The 23,185-nt window shown below is 40.1% G+C and overlaps 1 protein-coding gene across 5 annotated transcripts in view; it reads left to right on the top strand.

The window, feature by feature from the left end:
* LOC130187504 (kelch-like protein 29) overlaps positions 1-23,185 on the top strand; it is a 203,083-nt gene that overhangs the window by 105,015 nt on the left and 74,883 nt on the right. For all 5 annotated transcript variants that reach the window (XM_056405180.1, XM_056405177.1, XM_056405178.1 and 2 more), the window contains one exon: positions 22,440-22,578. In XM_056405180.1, the coding sequence (XP_056261155.1) occupies positions 22,440-22,578 (139 nt within the window). The remainder of the gene's footprint in view (positions 1-22,439; positions 22,579-23,185) is intronic.

Below are 23,185 nucleotides of genomic sequence, written 5' to 3'. Positions count from 1 at the left end.
TTTTTTTTTCTAAAGGTTTTTTAGCCTCACTCTCTTGCAGATATGGAATCTGTCATGACTAACTTTCAAACACTAAATCAAAGCAGAGCTGGCAACCTAAGCTCAGAAGTGAATCCAAGCCGCGGAGGTGTTAGGTATTAAATCAATGTAGTCTTAGCTCTCTATTCCTTGTGACCTCGCCTTATGTGGGGCAGTGCTGGAATGAAACACATAGGCCTCTGCCCCCTGTCGGTATACCAGAGCAGTCTCTGATGCCAACAGTCATAAACAAGGCCACAAACACTCAAGCTCGGGGGTTGTTAAAATACAACTTGCAACCAGAGCCATTTCACTTCAAAGCTGCTCCAAGGTCGCAGAGAACTGAGGTGCACCTAAAACAGCAGAGAGACAAGGGCTTCTAAAAACCTGTAACACTGCCTACAGTGGATTCTTTGGGGGAAGAGAACATGTTGTGCTACTCTCAAAATACTGTACAACAGCAGCATCTGCACTGCTGTGCTCTGAAATCAGTTAAAAGCGTCTCAGGTTTATCTTTTCACCACTCAGAGTCGCAATGCTCACAAGGCCTACTAAACACAAGGCAGGAAGAGCTTTCAGTCCCTGCCCTCACATCTCTCTTGAAATCTTTTGAAGCCTTGTTGACTTGCGCTGTGTTTGTGAAGGTGCTTCACTGCTCTGGCTCATGGCTGAGTCTGCAAGCCGTAAATTGGTGTTTGGTTTAACCTTGGAGTTTATGATGCAGGGCACTAGAAACAGATGTTCGCAATTCCCCGACCAATTTTCGCATTTAATGAAGCTTTTAATTTAGGTTTAGATTGTTTTCTTTTTCCTGATTCATTTTGATCAATAAAATGTGTGCAAATGAACTTGTAGATTGCAAAAAAGCAATTATTTTGGGGGCTGCCTGTGATACATTGAAATGAGACTGCAGGTAGAATTGGAAATGGATAATTAGACAAGCTCGTCGGCGTGGTCCACTCTCTATCGAATGAGAGCTTCTAGCTTCTTCTGGGTTGAATATACTGTCTCGGATCCATTAACCATGTACATGTCAAAATTTATTGACCAGGCCAATGAAGCTAGAGTTTAATTGGGATTACAGTATTTCTGAAGATCCGTTTTAAATGAAAGGAAAATGTTGTAGGATTGTTGAAATTCAGCAGTGGACACACCGTTTCTGTGATTCATGTAATGATAAAGTTAATATTCAGTTTGTATGGTTATAGTTTGCCAGCTGTCGTATTTCAAAGGCAGAAGAGAAAACATCCCGTGTCAATTTCTAGACATCATGCATACTTGAAATCTTGTGTAGCCTTCTATGAAGGTCAAACTACAAACAGAGGCACTTGAATTGCAAAACATCCCTGTTAAGCGTTGAATAGACATTAGTAAGCATGCCATTTGGGGTAAGGGTAAGGACAGTGGAAATAGGCAAAATGTTGAGCACCAATAAGTTATCAGCCATGATGTCTATTCTGCAGACTCGTCTGCTGACAAGAATACTTAACTTTGCAGCCGTAATCACAACAATGCCACTCTGACCGCCCCTCCGCTCAGACTCTGCACACTGCCGTCGTGCTTTTCTGTCTTTCTGAATATCTCTGTCTGGTACTTCCTGTCTGTTTCTTTCCTTTTCCAATGTGTTCTCACTCACCCCACGAACTCACAAATCCCAAGCTCCCACAGGATTTACCTATTCTGTTTTAAATCAATTAACACTACATATCGTCGTGGCAAGGGAACCTACTGTTCTGCTGCACTGGCATGATGGTAAATATGGAGGGTAAGCTCTTGCGACTTGCATTCTGGCTTGCTTCTGTTATAATTATCTTGGACCTGCTGTTGGCACAAAAAGCAAAACAGAAGTAGTTTGTGAAAAGAAGCGAAAGCAGCTGCAGGTTAGAGTTCAGTGTTTCTGCAGCCCTCTGATGGCTGAGGTGAGGATAAGAGGGTTGGCAAATCTGATCCCAGGGCAGAGATTGAATGTTACACACATCTGGTATAAAACCCGGAAAGCAAATGAAGTCACATGACACACACACACACACACACACACACACACACACACACACACTATATTTTCTTTATCTCTTCCTTCTCACAAACACACACAGGCTTTATTTTGTCCTCAAGAAATTTATATTGGTAAAGTGCAATAAAAAAGTATACAGCTGGCAAACACACACACAAGCAGGACACCAGTTCACTCATACAGGATGAGCCTTGTCAGGGCGTCTGGGGTACAAGCCAAAACAAGGAATAAATGAGGTGCAAACTTGCGCTGTGCCACTGACTGACATGTGGGATACTTTGCTTGAATAGCTGATGAGTTATCATCCTGAAATAGATCCAACAAATGACGCAGCCGAAGCAAATCTATGAATTAACATGGAAAATTTGTCCATTATTCTGGTAATTGTTTGGACACTGAGCGACTATGCTGTAATGTTTTCTTGCAGTGGTCAAATCGTGGTCAAGTGTCTCACGCCTGGGGGTTTTCAGAAGTGATTATTGGACAAGCGGTTTAAATACCAAAGCCATTACTTAACTGATTGTGTTGCTGCATTAACAAAAGTTTGAGGCTGCATTCACAACACAAGTAAGCACTGAAGTGCTGAGGAGGTTTTGCGGCCTTTTGATGGCAAGGGCCTGGATCTTGAGCTGTTCCCCCTTAATCCAGCTACACAACAGGTCGTGTGTGTGTGTCTGTGTGTGTGTGTGCGCGCATGATTGGAGGCGTGCACAGCATCGCTTCTTGGGTGTGACTGCATGGATGTTTTGTCAGATGTCAGCATCACAGCCTTAAAGTCAAGCACCACAGTGACAGAAATCACACTCCATGTTTGATTTGGCTTTGCCTTCAGAGGGAGCAATTTGTCTTCGCTCTGCATCAGTGGGCACATCAACAACTGTGTGCTCCTCTCTTTGTGCGTTGTATGTGTGTGTCTGTTTGTGTGTTGTCTCTGTATTTGTCTGTATTTCTGTTTACTGTATATAGTATGTGTGTTTGTGTATGTCTGTGTAAATGCCATATGTTTGTGTGCCTGTATGTGTGTGAAGATTCACACAGAGCAGCTTGAAGGCAGCTTTAACCTCATCTCCTACTGAGATATGCCAGTCACCAGGCTGTGATCTGCCTACCTGGTTTCTCCATCCACAGCAGGGCTTTTCGTAATATCTTCCTGTCGTAGAGTACAAATCAAACTCCACACCATCTTACCGATTGTTAATTTCCTTCACACCACTTACTCTTTGTGCATTTTTTATGCATTTATCTGTAACATGATCCACAGCCATCACACCTGTCAGCACATTATGTGAAATGTGGGAAATGTGGGTTGTTGTTGTTAAAAGGGACAATAATAAGTAAGAAAGAAAAAAAAAATTCAAAAGAGCAGCACACAGGAGGAGACAAAAGTAGGAGAGAGAGATGCAGTGAGAGAGAGGGAACATGAGAGAGCGGGAGATGCTGAGAGCAGATTCGGTGTGTGTCTATTGACCAAGTCATTAAAATCGATGGCTGTCCTGATGAATATCAGCTGGGGGAAGCTAGTGCCGAGCTCAGCAGGGATGGACTTACTCACTGCAAACGTGATTGAGCCCCATTTAAAGGCAGCTCACGACTGAATAACACATAAATATCAAAAGGAAGTTATTATTTCCACATACAGTATCTGTAACCTTTCTGGGTTATGGCTTTTACCCATGCCAGCCACTCATATTATATTTTTGATATTGTTTTCCCAGCTTGGCTTGAGCTGAGAACTGAGACAACTACTGCTAACTGTGCTGTGGTCGAAGCTGCTGGTTTTTTTTTTTTGTTTGTTTTGTTTTAGTAAAGTAGACTGATGATGTAGTAGATGATGATGATGAAATACAGTCATCGTGTGTGTTGGAAGCTTTAGCTGAGAATGGAGTTGGAAGTCGCAGACAGATCTGTCAGGCCACCTGCTGCTGTACTGAGCATGTGCCGCGGCTCCTCGCCTCTTTTCTCATGTCAAACATCATTTTAACGCTTCCTTCCACCTCACTGCCCTTTACCGGTCCCGCTCTCTTCTCTCCCTCACACAGACACACACACATTGTTAAGACGCACATATGCACACAGATGATCACATGCATAAATGCACCCAGAGAGGAAACACACAGGCACACCACCATGAGAGAGGGACACACGTAGACACACTCTTCCACCATCGCACACACATCCGGCGGCACCCAGTCCTCCTCGCTGCCCAGGAAGTTCATCTTCCAGTCAGCTCACATCAGCCATCATCTAGGGACCGAGCAGCTCCTGAGCTGCTAGTGAATGCAATTAAGATGCCTTGCTGAGTTAAGATCAGTGTTTTACTTTGCTACGGTGAGACCGGCGCAGACTCACATGCAGCACCGGCTGAGCTCTCCTCTGCTGTATCTGCCTCATCTGCCTTATTCAAACTTTGGTCTCTGTAAGACTTTAATTATGTATTCGTTTTTGTTTACTTTTGGACGGATCATATTGGCACTGTGGCATTTCTGTCCACTTGCATATTGGCTCTTTGCACATTATTGCTGCAATATTACCACTAAGTGAGGAAATTATAGATAACCAAATTAGTAAGATAGTGACTGTTTACAAGGCCACGCTGTGTGTGCTGGTGCTGTTTATTTAAGGGAGATATGCGGCCTTTTTCTTGAGACTTATCTCACCTCATCAAATGTTATTTAGAAATGGACATGCTGTTTTATTGGATGTTTTTACTTTGTTACTGCTTTATGATGTTAGTGGATGTGATAATGACATTTTATTCTTGAACATGTTTTGCAGATTTCATCTCTCTCTCACCATGGAGATCTTTGTCTGTAGACTAAAGTAGCTACAGTTATTAAGTAGACATAAAGCATGCAGTATTATCAGTATTATTAGCGGTATATAAATGCTCATTTTGATTCAACCACAAGAATATACTGCTAGCATGACAGGCTTTTCAAACCAGTTATTAAAAACAGAGCCAGTTTGTGATAGCCACACTGAGACCATTAATCATAGCAAGCACATTAATTAAACCCTCCCCTTCTCTTTCTCTCCCTCTTTCTCCGTCTCTATCCCTCTCTCACTCGATAGAGTGCAGAGGATCTTGGCTGCCGGTACATCCTCGCTGCAGATTATACAAAAGTATGCTTTTCATCAAGACAAATATACTGAATTTGGTGTGAGAGTTGTAGGTTTTTTAATTTTTTTTGAATTTCCAATGTGCTGACTCGGATCAAGGTATTCAGAATGAGCACTGGCAAATTAATTAAAGTCAGTGTGGTGTTGTGCTCGGTGATTATCTTAAAGCTATCCACATCAGGATTAGCTAAAGCATAACTAGGGTTATTATGATTCCAAAACAGGCTTAACTTGAAATATGAAATGCATGGATTTTAAAGTGTTTTTCTATCTCTCTTATTCCTTAATTCTAGATAGAGCTAGTGGAAACTGAAAAGGGATTCACAAGAGCTGGGAATGTTGCAAATTATTAATGAAGTTGAAATTTATTCCAATCACTGTGGACTCAGTATGTGCAGGTAATTCTCATAAATGAATACATGCAGTATCACGGTGATATGCTCATGAGTAACCTTGGCACACGAGTCCATATGGGGCCTACATATTAATGATATTGACTCAAACATCTCATTTTAGAATGGCAGGAGTGGCCCGGAGACTGCGCTTGTGTTCACATGTAGCCGAGCAGCTACCTGACACTGTCTCTTTAACTTTGCTAAGGATGGCTTCCATTGAGATGTCTAACTGTTTCTAGTACTGCTCCTGCTCAGGAGAGAGCAAAAAGAAGAGGGAGGGGAGGAGGGGAGAGGAAACGTGAGGTGAGCAGCAGCAGTGTGTCATAAGCGGAGGAAGGAAAGCTGCTTGCCCTCGTTCTTTCTCTCCCTCGTTATCGTATTTTAAAGGAGAGGAGCCCCGCCAGGAGCCCCATACATTATATCCCCCCACAGTTAATATAGGGACGGCGGATAGCTCATTAAGATTGATCATTCCTCGTCCACCTCCACCATGCAGAACACAGCACCGGCTTCATTAATCACTGGGATTTCAAGATAAAGCTCAGTGGCGGCACAGTCGCAGGACCCGGAGCCTGACAGCCCGGCTGCTACATGCATAATCACAGACGCAGTGCAGCCAAGGAGCAGCCGCCCGGCTACCTGCCACGCTAGAAGGGGCACCATATCTACGCCTCCCTCCCTCCTCCATCCTCTCCTCAACCTATACTCTCCTCCCTCCCCTCCTCCCCACCTTTCTTCTTCACTGCAATTGTCTGTCTGTTGCTTTCACTCAGCTCCACTCCCACTCCTGACACCACCCCTCCCATGCTGTTGTCTCTCAGCATCCTCTCCAGCCCCCCCACCCATCCTAACATCCACCTGCTTCCCATACCCACTTATAGCCTCTGCTTTTTTCCCTTTCCTCTCTTTTCATCCACTTGCCTCCCATTTTTTTCCCTCCCTCTCATCTTCTGTATCTTCCTTCCCCAGCGTACCTGCCACCTGTTCCATGCCTCTCTAACTTCTTCCTCTGCCTCCTCGCTTTTTCTACGCCACTGATGCTGGAGTTTTTAACCATTTCTCTAATAGCTTGTTTTTTTTTAGCCTGGTGTTGCCTCAGTTGGCAAAGTGACAGTGGAAAATTTAAGAGAAGAAAGGATTAGAGGGAGAAAAAAAATTCCAGTCAGCCCAGATTGCTCATTTGCCTGTGACAGCTGGACCGAGTGTCAGATGGCTGTTTTCAACTAAAACACACAATCAGACTGTCTCTTGCCTTATTATCCTTACAAAAAGTCTGCACTTTTCATCTAGAGCCACAGTTAGCTGGTTGAGAATTGTAAGCATTTAATATTTTATTTGAAATCTTTATGACTCTTTCCTTAAATCCTCCTCCTGTTTGAAGTTGACATTCACGGATGCCCTATAGATTATATGTTTAAACTGCGATGACTTAAAAACAGCTGAAAATAAGAGTTTTGTCCTCAGCCCTTCTCTGTTCAGTTGAACATTTTATTCATTAACTAACCAGAAAATTTAGCTCAATAATCAATATGAGTGCTGTGTATGTTTGTAAAAGTAATAACTAAACACTGCAGGATTGAATTTTAGCTTTCTTTAGTCGTAATCATATCTCTGCTCAGGTATTCATATCTATTGTCGGCAGGTAGAGGTTGCAAGATAAGGTCAGTTTCTTTCCATTGCTTTTCTTTCAAAAGAGTTATTTCACTCTGTGACACTTTCTTAGTCTGTATTGTACTATGAAATAAAAAGCAAATCCAAAATATCATTAAATTTAACAGCTCTAGAGAGTGCCATTGGGTTGTATGACTAAATCAGAAATGGTCTGTTACTGTGCTAAACCAAGCATTTTCTAAGGGAGCCCTTAATATTTTTTATTTGAGATTTATTTTGTTTATGTCTGATACTTACGACTTGAAATTCTGTTGTGTAGAAAGGAACAGCGATGGCATATTGAGCAGAAACCCACAATAGCCAATAAGAGCAAGCATGAGGGAAGCGTCACCAGCTGGGTGTTGTGTACTAACAATAAAGCTTTATTTCCAACTCAGCTCCAGCTTGCACTGACAGCATTGCTGGTATAATTACTAATCGCTGCTGCTGTAGCAGGAACTACCACAGAGGTGGTTTTGACTTTGGCAGGTTTCTGTCTATGGAAAGGTTTTGTCAGCACGATAGCATCACAACTGTGCAAGTCAGTCACAAACCTTCACAGGCGTGTTTTTGAGATCAGAATGAAGGCTGAGACGGGTGTGGTCCGACCCCTGAGTACAGAGTACTGATTTAATAATAGGTCGGAACGTCAACATGTTGACGGGTGTCGAGGCTGCCGTGATCCCATCGCGAGATGGTCTCTCATTTCTTTTATCTGTAAAATCTTAATAAGATTAGTAGCATAACACGGTGGAAGTCAAGTACTTCAAATTGTTGGACTTAAGCACAGTACTGGAGTGAATCAACTTTCCATCAGTGTTTTTGTTATTTTTAAGGAAAATTTAGAGCCTCATTTTCATCTTCTCAAATGTGTTGCCACTGTTTCTCAGAGCTGTAGCATTATGCATTGAGTATTCAGGAGAGGCCTCAAACTGAAACAGTGCCATTTGCCTCCATGAGACGTCCACTGCCCTCAGTGATGTAGGAGCAAATTGATTTGTGTGTAATGTAGTGTCAAAGTTAATGTAGGTTACACCCTCAAATGGGCCTGAATCTCAAACACCTCATGTCAGACACTATCTAATATGACGAGATTAATCGCCACAAGTCAAATGTCGATGTGTTATTCTGCACATCAGCCATGAAATAGGTAGTAATGCATTATCAATTAGGCTGAGTGTAAACCCAGCAGATGTTACCAGGAAGCCCGTCAATAGCGGATGTTTCTCTCTAATGAGAAGGCATAATTGCAACAGGGCGAGAGCTCAGTATCCAAACCAGCAGCAGATGTGCAGCAAAAAATCCAGAAGAAGTTCAGCAGTATTAGTTTGCTAATGTTCACGGTGTGCTTACTTATCTGAGTGGATAGTCAAACTTTTTCCTCACGTAGAAACTTTTAAATGGGTTTGATAATGCATGCAGGGCATCTAATAAATACTAATGACAGGACCAGACATTAGCAAGAATGGCTCCCCTGTCCAACTTAATATTCCACAGAGTTAGCAACAGGCTTAGCATGTGAAGATATATAATTCGTCTGTGACACAGACAAATGATAATGGCCTGAATTGCAATCAAGAGATGTTTGCAGGCTAGTGCTGCACTCTGTAAGCTAAATAGACTTAAAGTCTTCCTTAGCAGTAAGACAGACCTCGATGAGATGCCGAAACAGCAATATGCTGGTTCCCTATTACGTTTACAGAGTGTGTTTTGTTGCTAGAGACTGCGACTCTGAATTATAGTGTTGATTATTATCATTATTCTGCCACAGTAGTCATTGTAACCACTCTCCTTTCTCAGATACAGACATAGTTTTCTTATGTAATGCAGCTTGCTGGTCTGCAGGATAAAAAAGTATCGTATTAGAGAGTTAAACTTAGATTACAACTTTACGAGAACACATCAGTCGTACATAAGCAGTGGAGCATGCTGGACACAACCAGAATTTGTGGGGCAGCCCAGTCATCTAATAGATTGTTTTCTGTCCCTGGGGAAAGAGATGGAAACAGGGAGGGGGGGAGGAATGAAAGAAAGGAGAGACAAAAATCTGATGAAATGCAAAGATTACTCGCCTGACTCCACCGTAGGCTGGGAGCTCATCTCAAGTGTGCTGTCTGCTGAGAAGACTCCCACATACAACCTAACCCCACCACTAACCTTTCTGCTTGGGCTGCTGTGACTTTCACAAAGTTACCCAGTAAACACACATTGTCTTCAGGGGGAGATGTGACATTTATCTTAAGCTGCACTGGTGACATGGGAATATTTTTTGTTGTTGTTGTATTTCCGTGTGTGTGTTTTGGTGTGTGTAGCTGTGTTGTCTTGCTGTTTGGGGTCAACTTGGAAGAAATGTAGCCCATAGAGGCGAGTATCACCCATGTGCAAAGCTTGCAAGGAATGTACACAAACCAAAGTCATAAACACAAGCGAGGTGTAAGACAAGCTGGGCAGCATATCTACATTCTCTCACACATACACTGGCATCTGTCCTCGACCACCAGTATGTGCCTAATGTGAAGGGTAGCAGACAGCCTGGCACAGCTGAGGCTGTTGGTTCCAGACTGCAGATAGGGCAGCAGAGGAGAAAGTAACTTTAAACTCTTAACTTGGGCTTAAGTGAGGTTTGCAATTTGTTTTATTTGAGATATATTTTTCGCTTTAAATATTCAGAAAGGTAAAACAACTTGACAGCTATTCTTAAATGGGCATGCACATAATTTCCATAGAGTCCTTTCAACAGTCAAAGCAAAACCATACTTTTTATTTCCCTAATGGCATCTCTACTGGTTGTCTTTTAAGGAGTAGTTCAACCACAGCACTGAATTTTTAATCTTGTATCTGGTCTGCGGGAACAGCAGTGAGGGGTCGGCATCCTTTGTCCCACTCATAACCCATAACATCCAGTCCCATACTTTTTATATTAGGAATAATATAATAGACCCTAAAAAAGCATTATTATAAAGACTATGTTAGAGACCATTACCTACAGAGCTGCTTTATGCTGAATTGACAATGACTATATTCACATTTACAACTGAAATGGAGTTTGTGGTGCAGAACAAGTGTGAACAAATGTTGAAAACTGAATTGTGGACCCAAATTGTAATCATTTGGCTCCACACCACCTCAATCATTGTTGTAAAATGCTCCGCTGCCGAACAGTACACCGCCTAAAACCAGGGCATGTTAATGTCTCAGCTCCCTGCAACAACTGTGTGTCCTGCAGAAGTGGCCGTGCTCAGTCAACGTGAGCTGCATTGTATAAGAATGCCAACTTGATAGTTTATATGATTTTTACTCATGTTTAGCTTTTCTTGGAGAGTTTTGAAAGATAACACGGTTCGGTGCGGGTGTGTTCTCTCACTGCCGTGGGTGATAAAAGTTCCTGTCAGGTAAAAAAACTCAGACTGTGGATGATGAAATGCCAGAGTGGACTGGCTACCTGACTGAGGGCCTGGAGACAAGTTTGATATTTGTTGTAGTCGTGATGTTGTGGTTTAAGGTCAAATCTCATTCTCTGTGAATGCTCAGAACAGAAGTACAACGGACTAACAGACACCTGCATTGGTTTGTTCTGGGCAGCTCTTAGTTCTGCATGTGAGTGAGTGTGGCGCACGCTTAGTTAGTTACATACACAACTCGACGTCCCCAAAAGAACTTGGATGCTCAGTCAACCCTCTCCAGGTGAAGTAAAAATGAAACCGTTTCCGCAGATGTTCTCTGAAAGGTTCCATTCATACTGATACATCAGGACTGTGTCCGGATGATTCATCTCACGCAGTTGGCCTTGTTTTTCCACCAGGGTTTATAATGTGGGCTAGACAGAACTCTGGCCCTTGCAATAATTTATATGAAACAGTAACTTAGCAATTTAATTAAAAGGGAAGATGGAGAAGTGTTACACACCCACTCAGTTCTAATCAAATCCCCTCCAAGCAATATAGTATGTTATCTACACCAGCCAGCGACTTCTCATAAGCACAACATTGTTATTAGGATTATTCTCTTATGACATTGTCTTGCCTAAAGTCGTGTGTGTGTGTGTGTGTGTGTGGTGTGTGTGTGTGTGTGTGTGTGTGTGTGTGTGTGTGTGTGTGTGTGTGTAGTTGCTTGTGCGTTTTGGTTCTGCAAATGCATGTCTGCATGTGTGTCTGTTTGCATTACTGCTTGTGTGTCTTTGCACAATGACAATGTCATCTGTTGTGGTGTGGATGAATTACTGAACCCCGAGCTGAGTTTGACAAAGACGTCCTCCATAATACTAGAGCAGAATGTCTTCTAATCTGTGCTACAGTAGGGCACGGTCCACTTGTACAATTTCCTGTGGCATATTGTTAAAAAAAAAACATAACTAAAATCCATATTGGCATCTTGCCTCTTTGGCACTATGACAAATAAGCCAGTCCACAAATTCAAGGCTTAAGCTTGGCCTGAGCTTTTTTAAGCATGCAGACCTGTATTCCAGCATTTTATCTCGGTTCCCAAAAGTAGTTCGTATTAGGAGTGAGCAGCTCTTGGATTTTCTTCTCTTAAAGCTTCTCATATGGGCTTCTCTTATAATAAGGAATTCTTGGATAGAAAAGAAAAATAAATACTACTGTAAGGAGTTGGAATCTCAGTACCAAGGCATTTATGAGTAATTAGGATTTATTATTAAATGATTAGTCACTGTGTTAATCAACCCATTCATCTAAATCCATTGTTAGTTTTGGAAGAATTCTTTATAATTTCTGGAGTTGTATTGCTTCATTTCAACAAGTAATTTGCAGAATGCTCAGAGAGATGGAGGAAACATAAATTGTGGAAGCGGAGGCTGTCGCTGTGGAGCAATTTGGCCACTGCTTCTTGTAAATGTAAATATGTCTGTAGCCACAGAAACAATTCAGAAACAATTTTCTGCTCTGACATGGAAAATGATTGTTGACTCTGAATACATTCCATTAGTAACCCACTACATATAGTGACATATATATTTTCATCATGGCATATGGGTTCCTGTCCCCGTGTGTGAAATTGTCCAATGCTTGATCGGCTGTCATTGCATAGCATTGCAATTGGATGTTGATCGACCAGTGAGAGCTGTCATCCCAACTGCACACCTCTGTCTGCTTCCAGTGGCAGAAAAACAGAAAAGCAACTGCTACTTATCATTGGAGCAGTTCATTTAACTGATTACTTTATAATTATTAGCTAATTCAGTGTTCATCACGTCTCATTAGTCCATCTTTCTGCGCCATTCACGGTATTCATGTTTGTTTGTTTTTTACCTTTTTCTTTCTATATGTATCTGACAATAACACACTGGATATTTCTGAATACATTTGCAAACACATCAACCTCACAAATTAATATTAAGCTGCCTTCAAGATGCTGTCAATTTTCTGTAATACCATGGTTACTGATGTGTGACACACAGCATGAAAACTTTGTCACTGGTAGTTGTTTTTTTTTTTAGTCATTTTTTTTTAATTTAAAGCATTCTCAGAAATAAGCAATATTTATGTTGAGAATCGTATGTGCTGTGAGAGGCGGTGTGGTGGATGTGTAGTGTCAGTGAGTTATTCTTTATTGTGACTGAAAGTTTTTTGATTACCGGTGAGCAGCAGTTTTCAGGTCTTTTTTTTTGTTTGTTTTTTTTTTTGTTTATTTGCTGTGTCAAAGGACTTGACTTGATTTTGACCATGGCTTAGATATAACAAATAGTCAGACTTCAGATAGACATCTAAATTCATCAGTTGCACAAAGCACTTTTATTCTTGACTATCTTAAGCTGGACTGTGGTACAATGAATTCTGGGTAAATTAAGACTTTAAAAAAAAAAAAAAAGGCTGACTGAATAACCGCATCCAACCGCTCAGCTCTGTTTACCCCAGCAGAAAATTATCGTCTTTTGAAAGAATTCAACAGTTACAAGGACGTTTTACTAAATTCAGCGAAGAGTGTAACAAAAATCACTGGAGTCTCTGAAAACTCTTACCCTCGTCTTTGCTGTCTCTGTAACAGTGTTAGAAAACCACAAATTATGAGCAATGTTTTCCTGTTTTTTTTGTTGTTGGGTGCTACTGGTCAGCACAGGTGTCATTGATTGTTACCATGTTAACATTGGTCTTAGGCCTGAGTTGGCCTCTGGGTAAGGTATCTAATTTTTTTGTCTTAAAATTAGTCAGTCTTTATTTTTCAGTCTCACTTGCATTAAACTGATCTATGAGCAAAATTAAGAGTGGCCTAACACGACAGACCAGTAAAATATCTTGGTGAAACTGGTCCCCGGTGTTGTCCCTCAACTCTTCTTCTCAGTCTGGCCTCTTACAGTGACGCTTGAGCTTGAATAACTTCTGGCAACACATTGGATGGGTCTGAGCAGGTTTTGTTTTACCCTCTTTTACATGAAGCTGTCAGCTCAGCCTATATTAGGGGAGCTGTTAAAAATATAGACTGTCCCATGATATACTTGGATTAAGATTAAGCAGCTTCACAGACAAATCAAGTGGTTTTCCATTTGTGTGTCTTTGGATGCTTGAATGGGTGTTTAATATCAGTGATGTTTGATGGAAGAAATATGAGCACGATATGTTAAAACAGTTGGTCAGGACTGTCACATTAGTGACTTGGCACCATATTGACTTTCATGTTTCGAGCAGGTTCAAAAACAGGTTTAAAAACAGGCAGGGAGGAGTGCTGCAGTGGTAATGATGTGTCAGAAAGCTATAAAAGGAACACACACACACACACAGTCACACAGTAAGAAAAATGGGTTTGCAGGAATACAAATCTTTACACATCTTTGATGATGTGTCATTGGATCTCATTAGCATTGAAGTCCATGTAATTAAACCTTTTCCTCTTATGCTTTTGTGGTCTCTTTAAGCCTACTTGGCTTTCCTGTCATGTGACTTGACCGGGTGACAGGTATTGGCACAATCAGTGTTACCTCTGTACTCTTAATTAAGACCAGCTTTTAGTGAATGTTGTAATAAAGACTTTGGAGTGCCTCATATTCTCTTGGAACGTTTTAATTGGAAGTGAAAATAGACATCATGGTTTGATTTGTTTTTGTAGCTTAAAATGCTTTCAGCTGGAATAAACTCTACAATCCTCCTTTGAATTATTTTGGAACAGAAGTCATGTCCCAGTTACTCCTCGGGTAGAGTTATTCCTGTGGTGAATGTGTTGTAGGTTAGTCTCACTCGACATTGATTGCGAGACAATGAGAGACAAAAAAAAGATCTTTCCTCTTTTTATTTATGTCATCTACCAGGGTGAAGTGGAGAAAAATACACGACAAAGATCGTTATGAAGATATTTTTAAAAACTTACCTATTCAATTCAAAGTTTTGCTTTGATTTAAATATTTTTGCAGCCAGTTTTCTGTTATTTCATATGGTCTTCAAAATAAATGAAATGCTTGCATGTCTTCAAAATGTAAAAGTAAAATGAGTTTAAATCTTTTGACATGAACAATGATATTCCAAATGCACAATGAGCAAAATCCTGGACAACACACAATCCTATGCATGCCATTGTGTTGTAATTAGCCGTCATACACATAATTCAGAAACTTAATTGTGTTTATACTAGTGTCATTGTAGAAACAAGGATTTACTGACCTGTTTTATACTTGCATCAGGAGTTTTAGCTCTGAATCTAAATGTCAAGCCCCTGTGAACTGTAAGCAGCCTGGCTTGTAACCTACACTATATGCATACTGTGCATATTGAAGCTTTCTGTCTTCAGAAAACAGTCAAATGCAACTTTTGTAATTTTTACTGTGCATTTGAAAAGACTGCATCTCATTTCGTTCAGACTCTGACCAGGTGTTGCAGCGCCTGAAGGGAAAGAAGAGATATGACGGTGCTCTTGTTTGCTAGCCACAGGTGTATCCTCTTGTTAAAACCTGTTTGAGGGAGTATGACTGCTTGTCACCTACTGTCCCCTCTGCCTGCCTAATGAGGAAGCTACCGCACCAGTCGAGACCAGAGATTTTCTCCTCTTCCCACTACACACAAACAGCAAGAACAAGAGAACATTGCATGACATCCTGTCATGGTGTTGCAGCAGGCCAACAGATGCTCCCAGGGCTCTCTTTGTTTATGTTCTTCCTCCTCAAAGCCTGTGCTTGTATTTGCCACGACTTTGTTCTACTAGTGCAGATTGTTTGCTTTTGTGTGTGTGTGTGTGTGTGTGTGTGTGTGTGTGTGTGCGCGCGCATGTGCGTGCATGTCTGACCCTTGCACCAGTGGGTATACGTAGAGGTTTGAGTGTGCAGCGCAGGACAGAGCAACTCTGTGCTTTTTGCTACTCAAGGTCTTTTCTTTCATGCCTATTGGAGAAGGCAACAAAGGCCCGGACGGCCTCTTTGAGGGGCACAAGTTCCTTTTCTCTGTCAAAGTGTCTCCCCCCAAGGCTCGGTCCAGACTCGTTGACAGTAGTGCTGAGGCTGAAGCAGCTCAGCTCAGCAGATTCGAGCAGGGAAAAATAAAGCGTCCTCATCATGGACTATTCTCTGAGGCTATATGGTGCCACTGCTCTTTTACAGAGTGAAATCAGGACAGCTAGAGACTCAAGGGGTCTTGAGGATTTCTGATGCTTTACATGAGCTGATTTGCTGGGAGTAGGCGCAAACTGTTGAGACGTCTCCAGAAATGAATGTGGCGGTGATTGTAAGAGGTATGTTTCAGACTGTTTAGAGTAATTGCAGCTTGAAAGAAACCCGAGGTAGATTGAGTAACACATGAGATCTGTTTGCTTTTATCTAAGTGAAGCATTGTTTTTTTTTTGTAGATGGCATCTAGATGAGTGTCCTGCTATTGTTCATGACCTGTTAAAGGCTGACATTTAGCCATCATGGCTTTTGAAATGAACTGTCCTGAGCTGAAGATGATGGCATTCAATGAAAATGGCTTATGAAACATCCCTTTTGAAAAGTGCTTGCCTCCTTTCTTGCTTTAGTGCTAACAAATAAGACATATCAATGTGGTTTTACAGTGTACTGTAGCCTTATTTTGAATATTGTATGAACGTTTAAATATTACACATTTAATAATAAGACATGTTTAAATAAAGAAAACAAATTATTTCTCAAATATAATAATACACTAATGTGAAGTTAAATTAATTTATGTCAAAATGTTTGTCACCTACTAAAATACTTTTAAGTTAATTTTTTTACGTTTAATAAGTCTGAGTAAATTTTGTGATTCAGACATCAGATATTTAATCAATAATTTATTTATTTTTTCTTTATATTTCCCTAAAGTAACTCAAATGTGCAACAATTTCTCATTGAAAGAAAATGCTTTGTTTTCTTTGAGAAAAACTAAAATAAGTTTTGTTGCTTTGTTTGTTGACTCTCAAATTATATACAAAAATTGTACATTTTCATTTTATTTGTCCCAAGCAAGTTGACAGTTCAACCATAATAAGGCTTAATGTGCAAAATCAAGATACACTGAAGTAGCCATTTTTAGTTTTGTTAGAAAGAAAACTAATTTATGCCAAAACACAATATAAAGACTAACCTTAAAATTTGCAGGGAAAAGTGTTGAGAAGGATTTAGAATTACAAATTTAATTTAATAGAAAATATATTTTCTTTAATCTTCAATAAAGAGCCTCTTTTTCTATTTCAGACAACAATAGAGTTTAAACAATTGCATACTAACTGATTTTTTAATAAGTAATCCCACAGAAATAGTAAAAATAGGATTTATGTAAATTATGTTTATAAAAGTTTTTTTCCCCAATTGCAACTTTGTGATAATACACACAACTGATATATACATCAAAAAACAAAACAGGAAAAAATGTTTGTGAAAGACTGTAATAGAACCTGAGAAATATCCATGTCACCTACTAATATATATAGATATATCTATATATATATTCCACTGAAATATTTTGCTAGCTAGAACATGTTCAGAAGTCAAGAAGTCTATGATTTTATTCAAACAGTTCTTTTTACTTGACTTTGCTCTTTTAGCAAGTTCACTTACAATAGGGCCATGCCTGTGTTATCTGAGCTCAACAAATCTTTTCTTTCCTTTTTGAAAATGTGGTTTGAGGGTGGTACAACCCTGAATTTAAATAAGCAAGCTTTAGCTGCACGGAGACAGAAAAGTCTAAAAAACATATCAGTCAGTCAAGACATAATTTAAGAATTTAACATAAACACATCCTCGGCTTCAGAGCTGATATTGAATCTTTTCCGTTGTTGTACTTGGGACCTGAGGTTGCAGCATAGAGACATTATATTATCCAACAACTTGTGCAGATAGTGAACTTTTGACCATCTCTCTGCCTGTGAATGCTGCATGTGGTTGTTTTTAATATGTGCTGTCAGAAACAGGGAAACCATTTAGTGTTTTTCTTATCAAAGTCAGCAGCAGACAGGAAGCTTTTTTTTTCCCCAAATATCCATGTGATAGTGCTCAGGTCTACACCGTAATGTTTTGGATTCTGTGTCAAAAACAAGTTACCCATAATTAATATCAGATAAGTTATTCATTTTAATCCGTTTTTTATTATTAGTGCAGCACTTCACATGGGAATACCTCTCATGAATCCTCCTGATATTATCAAACAGGGTTTTACTGTAGGGTTTCAGGCCTTCTGTTCTCTATAGGGAAAAGACATTTTGGGGAGCCCAACACTGTGAAAGCTTTTTGCTTGGGAAAAAGTTATTTTGTGTGCATTTATTATCAGACATACTCTTGGCCCACTCTGCGTATTCTGTTGTAAGTTGCTCTTTGAGATGGAATGTCTCAAACGTCCCTACTCATCAAAAGGCTTTTGTACGAGTAAGCCCATTTTGATCAGACTGCCTCAGTCAAGTCTCCTTCAGTCCTGCAACAGTGCTGCTGCTGCTGCTTCTTCAAAATAACCAAAAACATAAAATCTGTTTTAATATAATTTAATTAAAACTAACCGGAAGAATGAGTACCATGTAAATTGGCCTACTAATTTATATGTAAATGATACATTTATGTATACCTACAGGAAGTTGTTCATTCATTCATTCCAAAATAAATTTCAAAAATAATTTTCAACATGGTGGCTTTACTTACCATGAAATATAAATTTCCTTTTAACGTTCAGTGTGGTTGGATTATCAAAAATTTAATTCTTTTGAATTCAGTTCAAACACAGCATTTATTACTGAAAAGTAATTAGTTGAAATAAACTCAAATCAACTAAAAATGTATGTAATTTAATCTAAAGTGATCAAATTTGATTCGTTTTGATTAATGTAAATATTTCTCATGATTTTCTCTTGCTCATATGTCCAGACAAAAATATTAATAACAGCTTTAAAAGCTTTATCAATTGCTTTGAAGATAATTAAGTAATAAGGAATGTTAATTTCTTTTCATATGTAGTGTTATAAAACTGCTTTATTTTGTTAAAAAAAATGTACTGTTTACTGTTGTTTTCTCCAAGCCAAAGAAAACCCATTATGGCAGAGATGTGCATTGAATTATTGATCAGCTAGCATGGTTTGTTCCAGGTAATTAAGCCATGAGTGTTGGTGGGAATTGATTGTTGAAAGTTTAAAAGAGAAGAAAAAGGTCAAAGTGAATACATCTTTGTCCTTTCTGCTGCACAATACAGAATGTCATCCAATTGGATCGAGATATGTGGATGACTATATGTTTACTGGTACTGTCAAAACACAAGATTTATCAGAGAAGATGGAGGGAAATATGGTGACTAAGAGAAAGGATTGGAATGGATTATATAATCATCAAGTCACTTTTTCCTATATATGTTTTAATATAGTGTTTTTCACAAGGCATCATATATCTCCTGTCTTGAGTAACAAGCTTCTTTGTTGTATCTTGTTCTTCTACATGCCCTGAAAAAATGTTTAAAAAATATTTTCATCCCTCCTCATTTTTGAGTCGTCAGTGTATTATTCTCTCCTATTTATCAAGAACGATGCCATGAAAAGCAGCACATGTATTATGATGTTTAAAGTTGAGAATTAAATATCATAAAAGTCAAATCAGTGTGTTTCTTTAAATTTATATTAATGATTTTGAGTTGAATTTTATTATGAAGACAGACATTTTTTCAGCGATGGGAAAAATAAAAATTGTAAGACGGCTCCCCTTCACGAAGATATAAAAAACATCATATTTGCCGCAGTGCCTTTTGCTGTAATACAAACATTTTAAATGTTTTGCCCTTTACCTTTTAACCTATTGTCCACAGCAACTCAGGTCAGTTGGCAAGTTCTTCTTAAAAAATAGAGAGAATATTATGAGCTTATGGAGATGTGTCTCAAAATTTCAATATTTGAGTAAAGATGTAAAATGGCGGATCTAGAAGGGGAACAAGTCAAATACATGTAGGACCTTAAAATGGCTCCATGTTCAGCAACCAATGGCGTGCTGAGTTGCCTTTTTACAGCAGCCAATCACAGCTCGGTAAAATGACTTACCACACCTTATAGTTGCATGCGATGATAGGTTACTGCAAATCTCACCCGAGGACTCCATTGGCCACAACACTCAGAGATATTTGACAGTAGAGTTACTAGGCTGAGCAGCAGAGCTGGCACAGTGTTCAAACCCCCCATGCAGTGTGTCAACCAATCACCAAGAGCCAGCACAGGGTGTTGTTATCACTGCGAACAGCTTTGGGGCAGGAAACTACGCTAGCACTTTTCATCACTATATGCAGTCTGTGATATAATCCAGAAATGTAGCACATTATATTCCTATGAGAATATCTGTGTACTTCCCGCAAAACAAACCTTACAACTGTTTTATCCGCACCAGACGGTTCCGTTGCAGAACTTGACGGTCCTCAAAGAGATTTTTCCTTTTCAAGAGTATTGAGATGTTTGGTGTTTCAAAGCCGCTGTGGTCCCATTGAACATGGCTGTGCCTCACCACACTCCACGCCAAACCTAAGAATGGGGACGCCATGTGCAGTTTCATGGTGCTCGGCGGTGATGAGTTGTTCTAGGGCACTCACCGATCCACCCCAAGAAGCCATAATTAGCTTTTCCATCAGGCATTCAGGTGTGTCTGCATGGCTCCGAGGGAGGCGGCCATTGTTTACTGACAAGTGGAGTTCTCTGTCTCCCCCTCTCACTTTCTCTATTGTTGGGGCAAATGGATGGTGTGCGGTGTGGCTGATTGGAGGTGAGAGCCATATCGGTCGCTGGAGATTCACTAATGCAAGTGCAAAACTACTGTGTATTCACTATTCACAGTTCATGCCCACACAGTAATCAGATAGCTGGCCAACTGACAAGCGGCAGTGGAGTGGAATGTGGAGAGTGGAGAGAGATGGATGAAAGACAACGCAAATGCCAGCTTTGTGTTTGCATGTGCATGTGTATGGCTCACTCGAACCATGCAGCTGTGCATCTGGTCAAAGTACAGCGGACGTATTGTCAAAAACTGCATCTATTATTTTTTTCTCCTATTTGGTATTCAGCATGTTTAATAACCAGGTCATTCTTTCTGGCCATTAATTTTTTGATGCGATAACTCTGAATGATGCGCCGCTCAGAGAAGAGGCTTTTACCAAAGCACGCTTCTGAATTGCACCTTATTTGTCATGTGTCTTTATACTGTATAATTTCAGCTACAAAATTAATTCAGAGCTGAGCTCCCAGTGTCAGTCAGGAGAATGGAAGGCGCTAAATGAGTGGATATTCCAGCCAAATAAAAGGGCGAGTGTCATTCCAGGTTAATTAAATCCCTGCTTTGAGTCTGGCGTGAACACGGACTTCTTTCAGGATAATAACGAAAAAGTCTTTTATTTCAGCTTGGATGTCACCAATACAATCACAAGTCTGATCAGTTTCCCACATTGAATGGCTAGGCTGCTGTGTAAAGCACATATCCATCCATGCACACCTTCCTTGTTACACACGACACGACTGACAACAAATGACTCAGCACCGTCGTTTTTTCATGCTTACACTGAGGTAGTGGCTGCATTAGCTTCGGGAAAAGTAACTCTTTCTGCTTATCGAGGGAGAATTTGCCACCTCTCTTATCGATCTCATCACGTATCTCATACAGTACTGTGGCTACTGTTTATCTTTCCTCAGCATGGAAGACGTGCCTTTATACAACAATGACAGGCTTTGTGCCAAATAACTGTTTACTGTGCCTCCCACCCTGCAGTCTCTATGAAGAGTTCTGTTAATGCTTAGAAGACAGTATGGAGGCTGGCTCCCTCTATAATCATGTTCTACATTTTTTGTTACTGTTCACTTTTAGTGGCATTCTTGATAGGAAATTAACAAAGCTGCAGTGTTGGTTATCCCTCCTAAGGCTGTAAAATAAGTTGCTAGTCTCCTGCTGATTTTCACTCTCAGCATCCCCTCATGGTGCCTCATTAAGACACAAAGAAACAAGCGCCTGCGACCTAACGCTACAGTAAGGCCAGGCCTAACATTGTACTACTACACCACATTATACAGCTCACTGTGTACTGTGGCCTTCAACGGCACATTGGTTTGCTCTAAGCATGTTTTCTCAGATTGTGTTTTGTCCCTGTTTTTCTTGTTTTTTTTTGTTTTTTCTTTCCGGAGAAGACGAGGGTGGGTGGGGTATTTTTCTAAGAGAGACAGAAGCGGTTGTTGGGATTTGGGGATAAGCAGTTGTTTTCTCATTGAGCAATGTTTGAAGGTCAACTCGATGCCGACTAGGGCACCAGTGAGAAGCCAAAAAATTTGATTTCAATATGAATAATGCATTGACAGTACCTCTGTTTTCAGCCCACATCTCTTTTAGGCGCTTTTTAATCTCATTCAGCTTCCCTTCATTGAAGTTGTAGTGCTGCAGTGTAAATTTACTGAAGTCAAATACAGTTAACAAGTGTCTTTTCCCATAATAATCATAGTTTTTCTTACAATCTCATTCCTAGTTCTATGTCATCCACTAGCATGTTTTAGGTATTGCTTAATCCTCCGTACATGATAGAATATGTGAGCTAATTATTTCCCATTTGTTACATGCACATTTTTTCTGCTACATATTTATATACATGCTTCATTTTGCTTTGGCTGAAATGTTGAATTGAATCTGTACATGTCACTTCCCTATCATATAATGAACTGTTTCTTAAGACTGGCCAGCATTATTGTGTTCTACAATCTGCACTTTTCAACACTTTGTTCTGTTTCTTGTTGTCATGCTTTTTGATGCACATGTATGTATGGAGGAGAGAAAATTCTAAACCCAAATGTGGCACTGTCTGTTTCTTTTTCTTGTTCTACAGAGATGTTGAAGGAGTTGAACCAACAGCGCAGAGCGAAAGAGTTTACAGACCTGAAAATTATTGTTGAAGGCAAAGAGTTTGAAGTCCACCAAAATGTTCTAGCTTCCTGCAGCTTGTATTTCAAGGACCTGGTGAAAAGGTTTGCCTTCGCTTCCCCTCCCACCAGCTGTTGATCCAGTCTGTTCTTTTCATAGGGCGCATTTGTGTCGCTTTTTTTTTTTTTTTTCCCTTCCCCTCTCTCTCTTGCAGGTGTGTGAAGACTTTGGTTCCTAGCACAGGGCCAGCAGCCATTCCTTCCTCTTCCCACTCAAATGAATGTATCTGAAACTGGAGAAAAAAGGTCAACCCTCGTCATTACCTTTCCTCCCCATGTAGGGCAATTTAACCACATTTCCATTTTAATGAGCAGTGAAAATGTTCCATGACTGGGGATGTTTTAAAACTCACCAAAGGGCCAAAACAAAAGAATCATACATTCTACACTTTGGGTGGTAATTCGCCAAAGCCACGCTGTCTTCTGTGGGCAGAGGGATTTTTGTCTCCCAAGCTACCATATTTTTCTGTTGCTAATTTGTGAGTTTTTGCTGCAAAACAGCCTTTTCATATGCTAATACATCATGGTTAGTCTAATAAAAAAGACATTTCAGTCTTAAACAAAGGACAAAACAAAAGCGCATCTAAGACAGCTTACTGAACCACCAGTTTCACAGGTTAACACCACCCTTCACTAATGTATTCATTTGATG

The sequence above is a fragment of the Seriola aureovittata genome, chromosome 19 (genome assembly GCF_021018895.1).
Source record: "Seriola aureovittata isolate HTS-2021-v1 ecotype China chromosome 19, ASM2101889v1, whole genome shotgun sequence".
Taxonomy (NCBI): domain Eukaryota; kingdom Metazoa; phylum Chordata; class Actinopteri; order Carangiformes; family Carangidae; genus Seriola; species Seriola aureovittata.
Note: the sequence above shows the minus strand (reverse complement) of the source record. Positions and strands in the feature narration are given on the sequence as shown.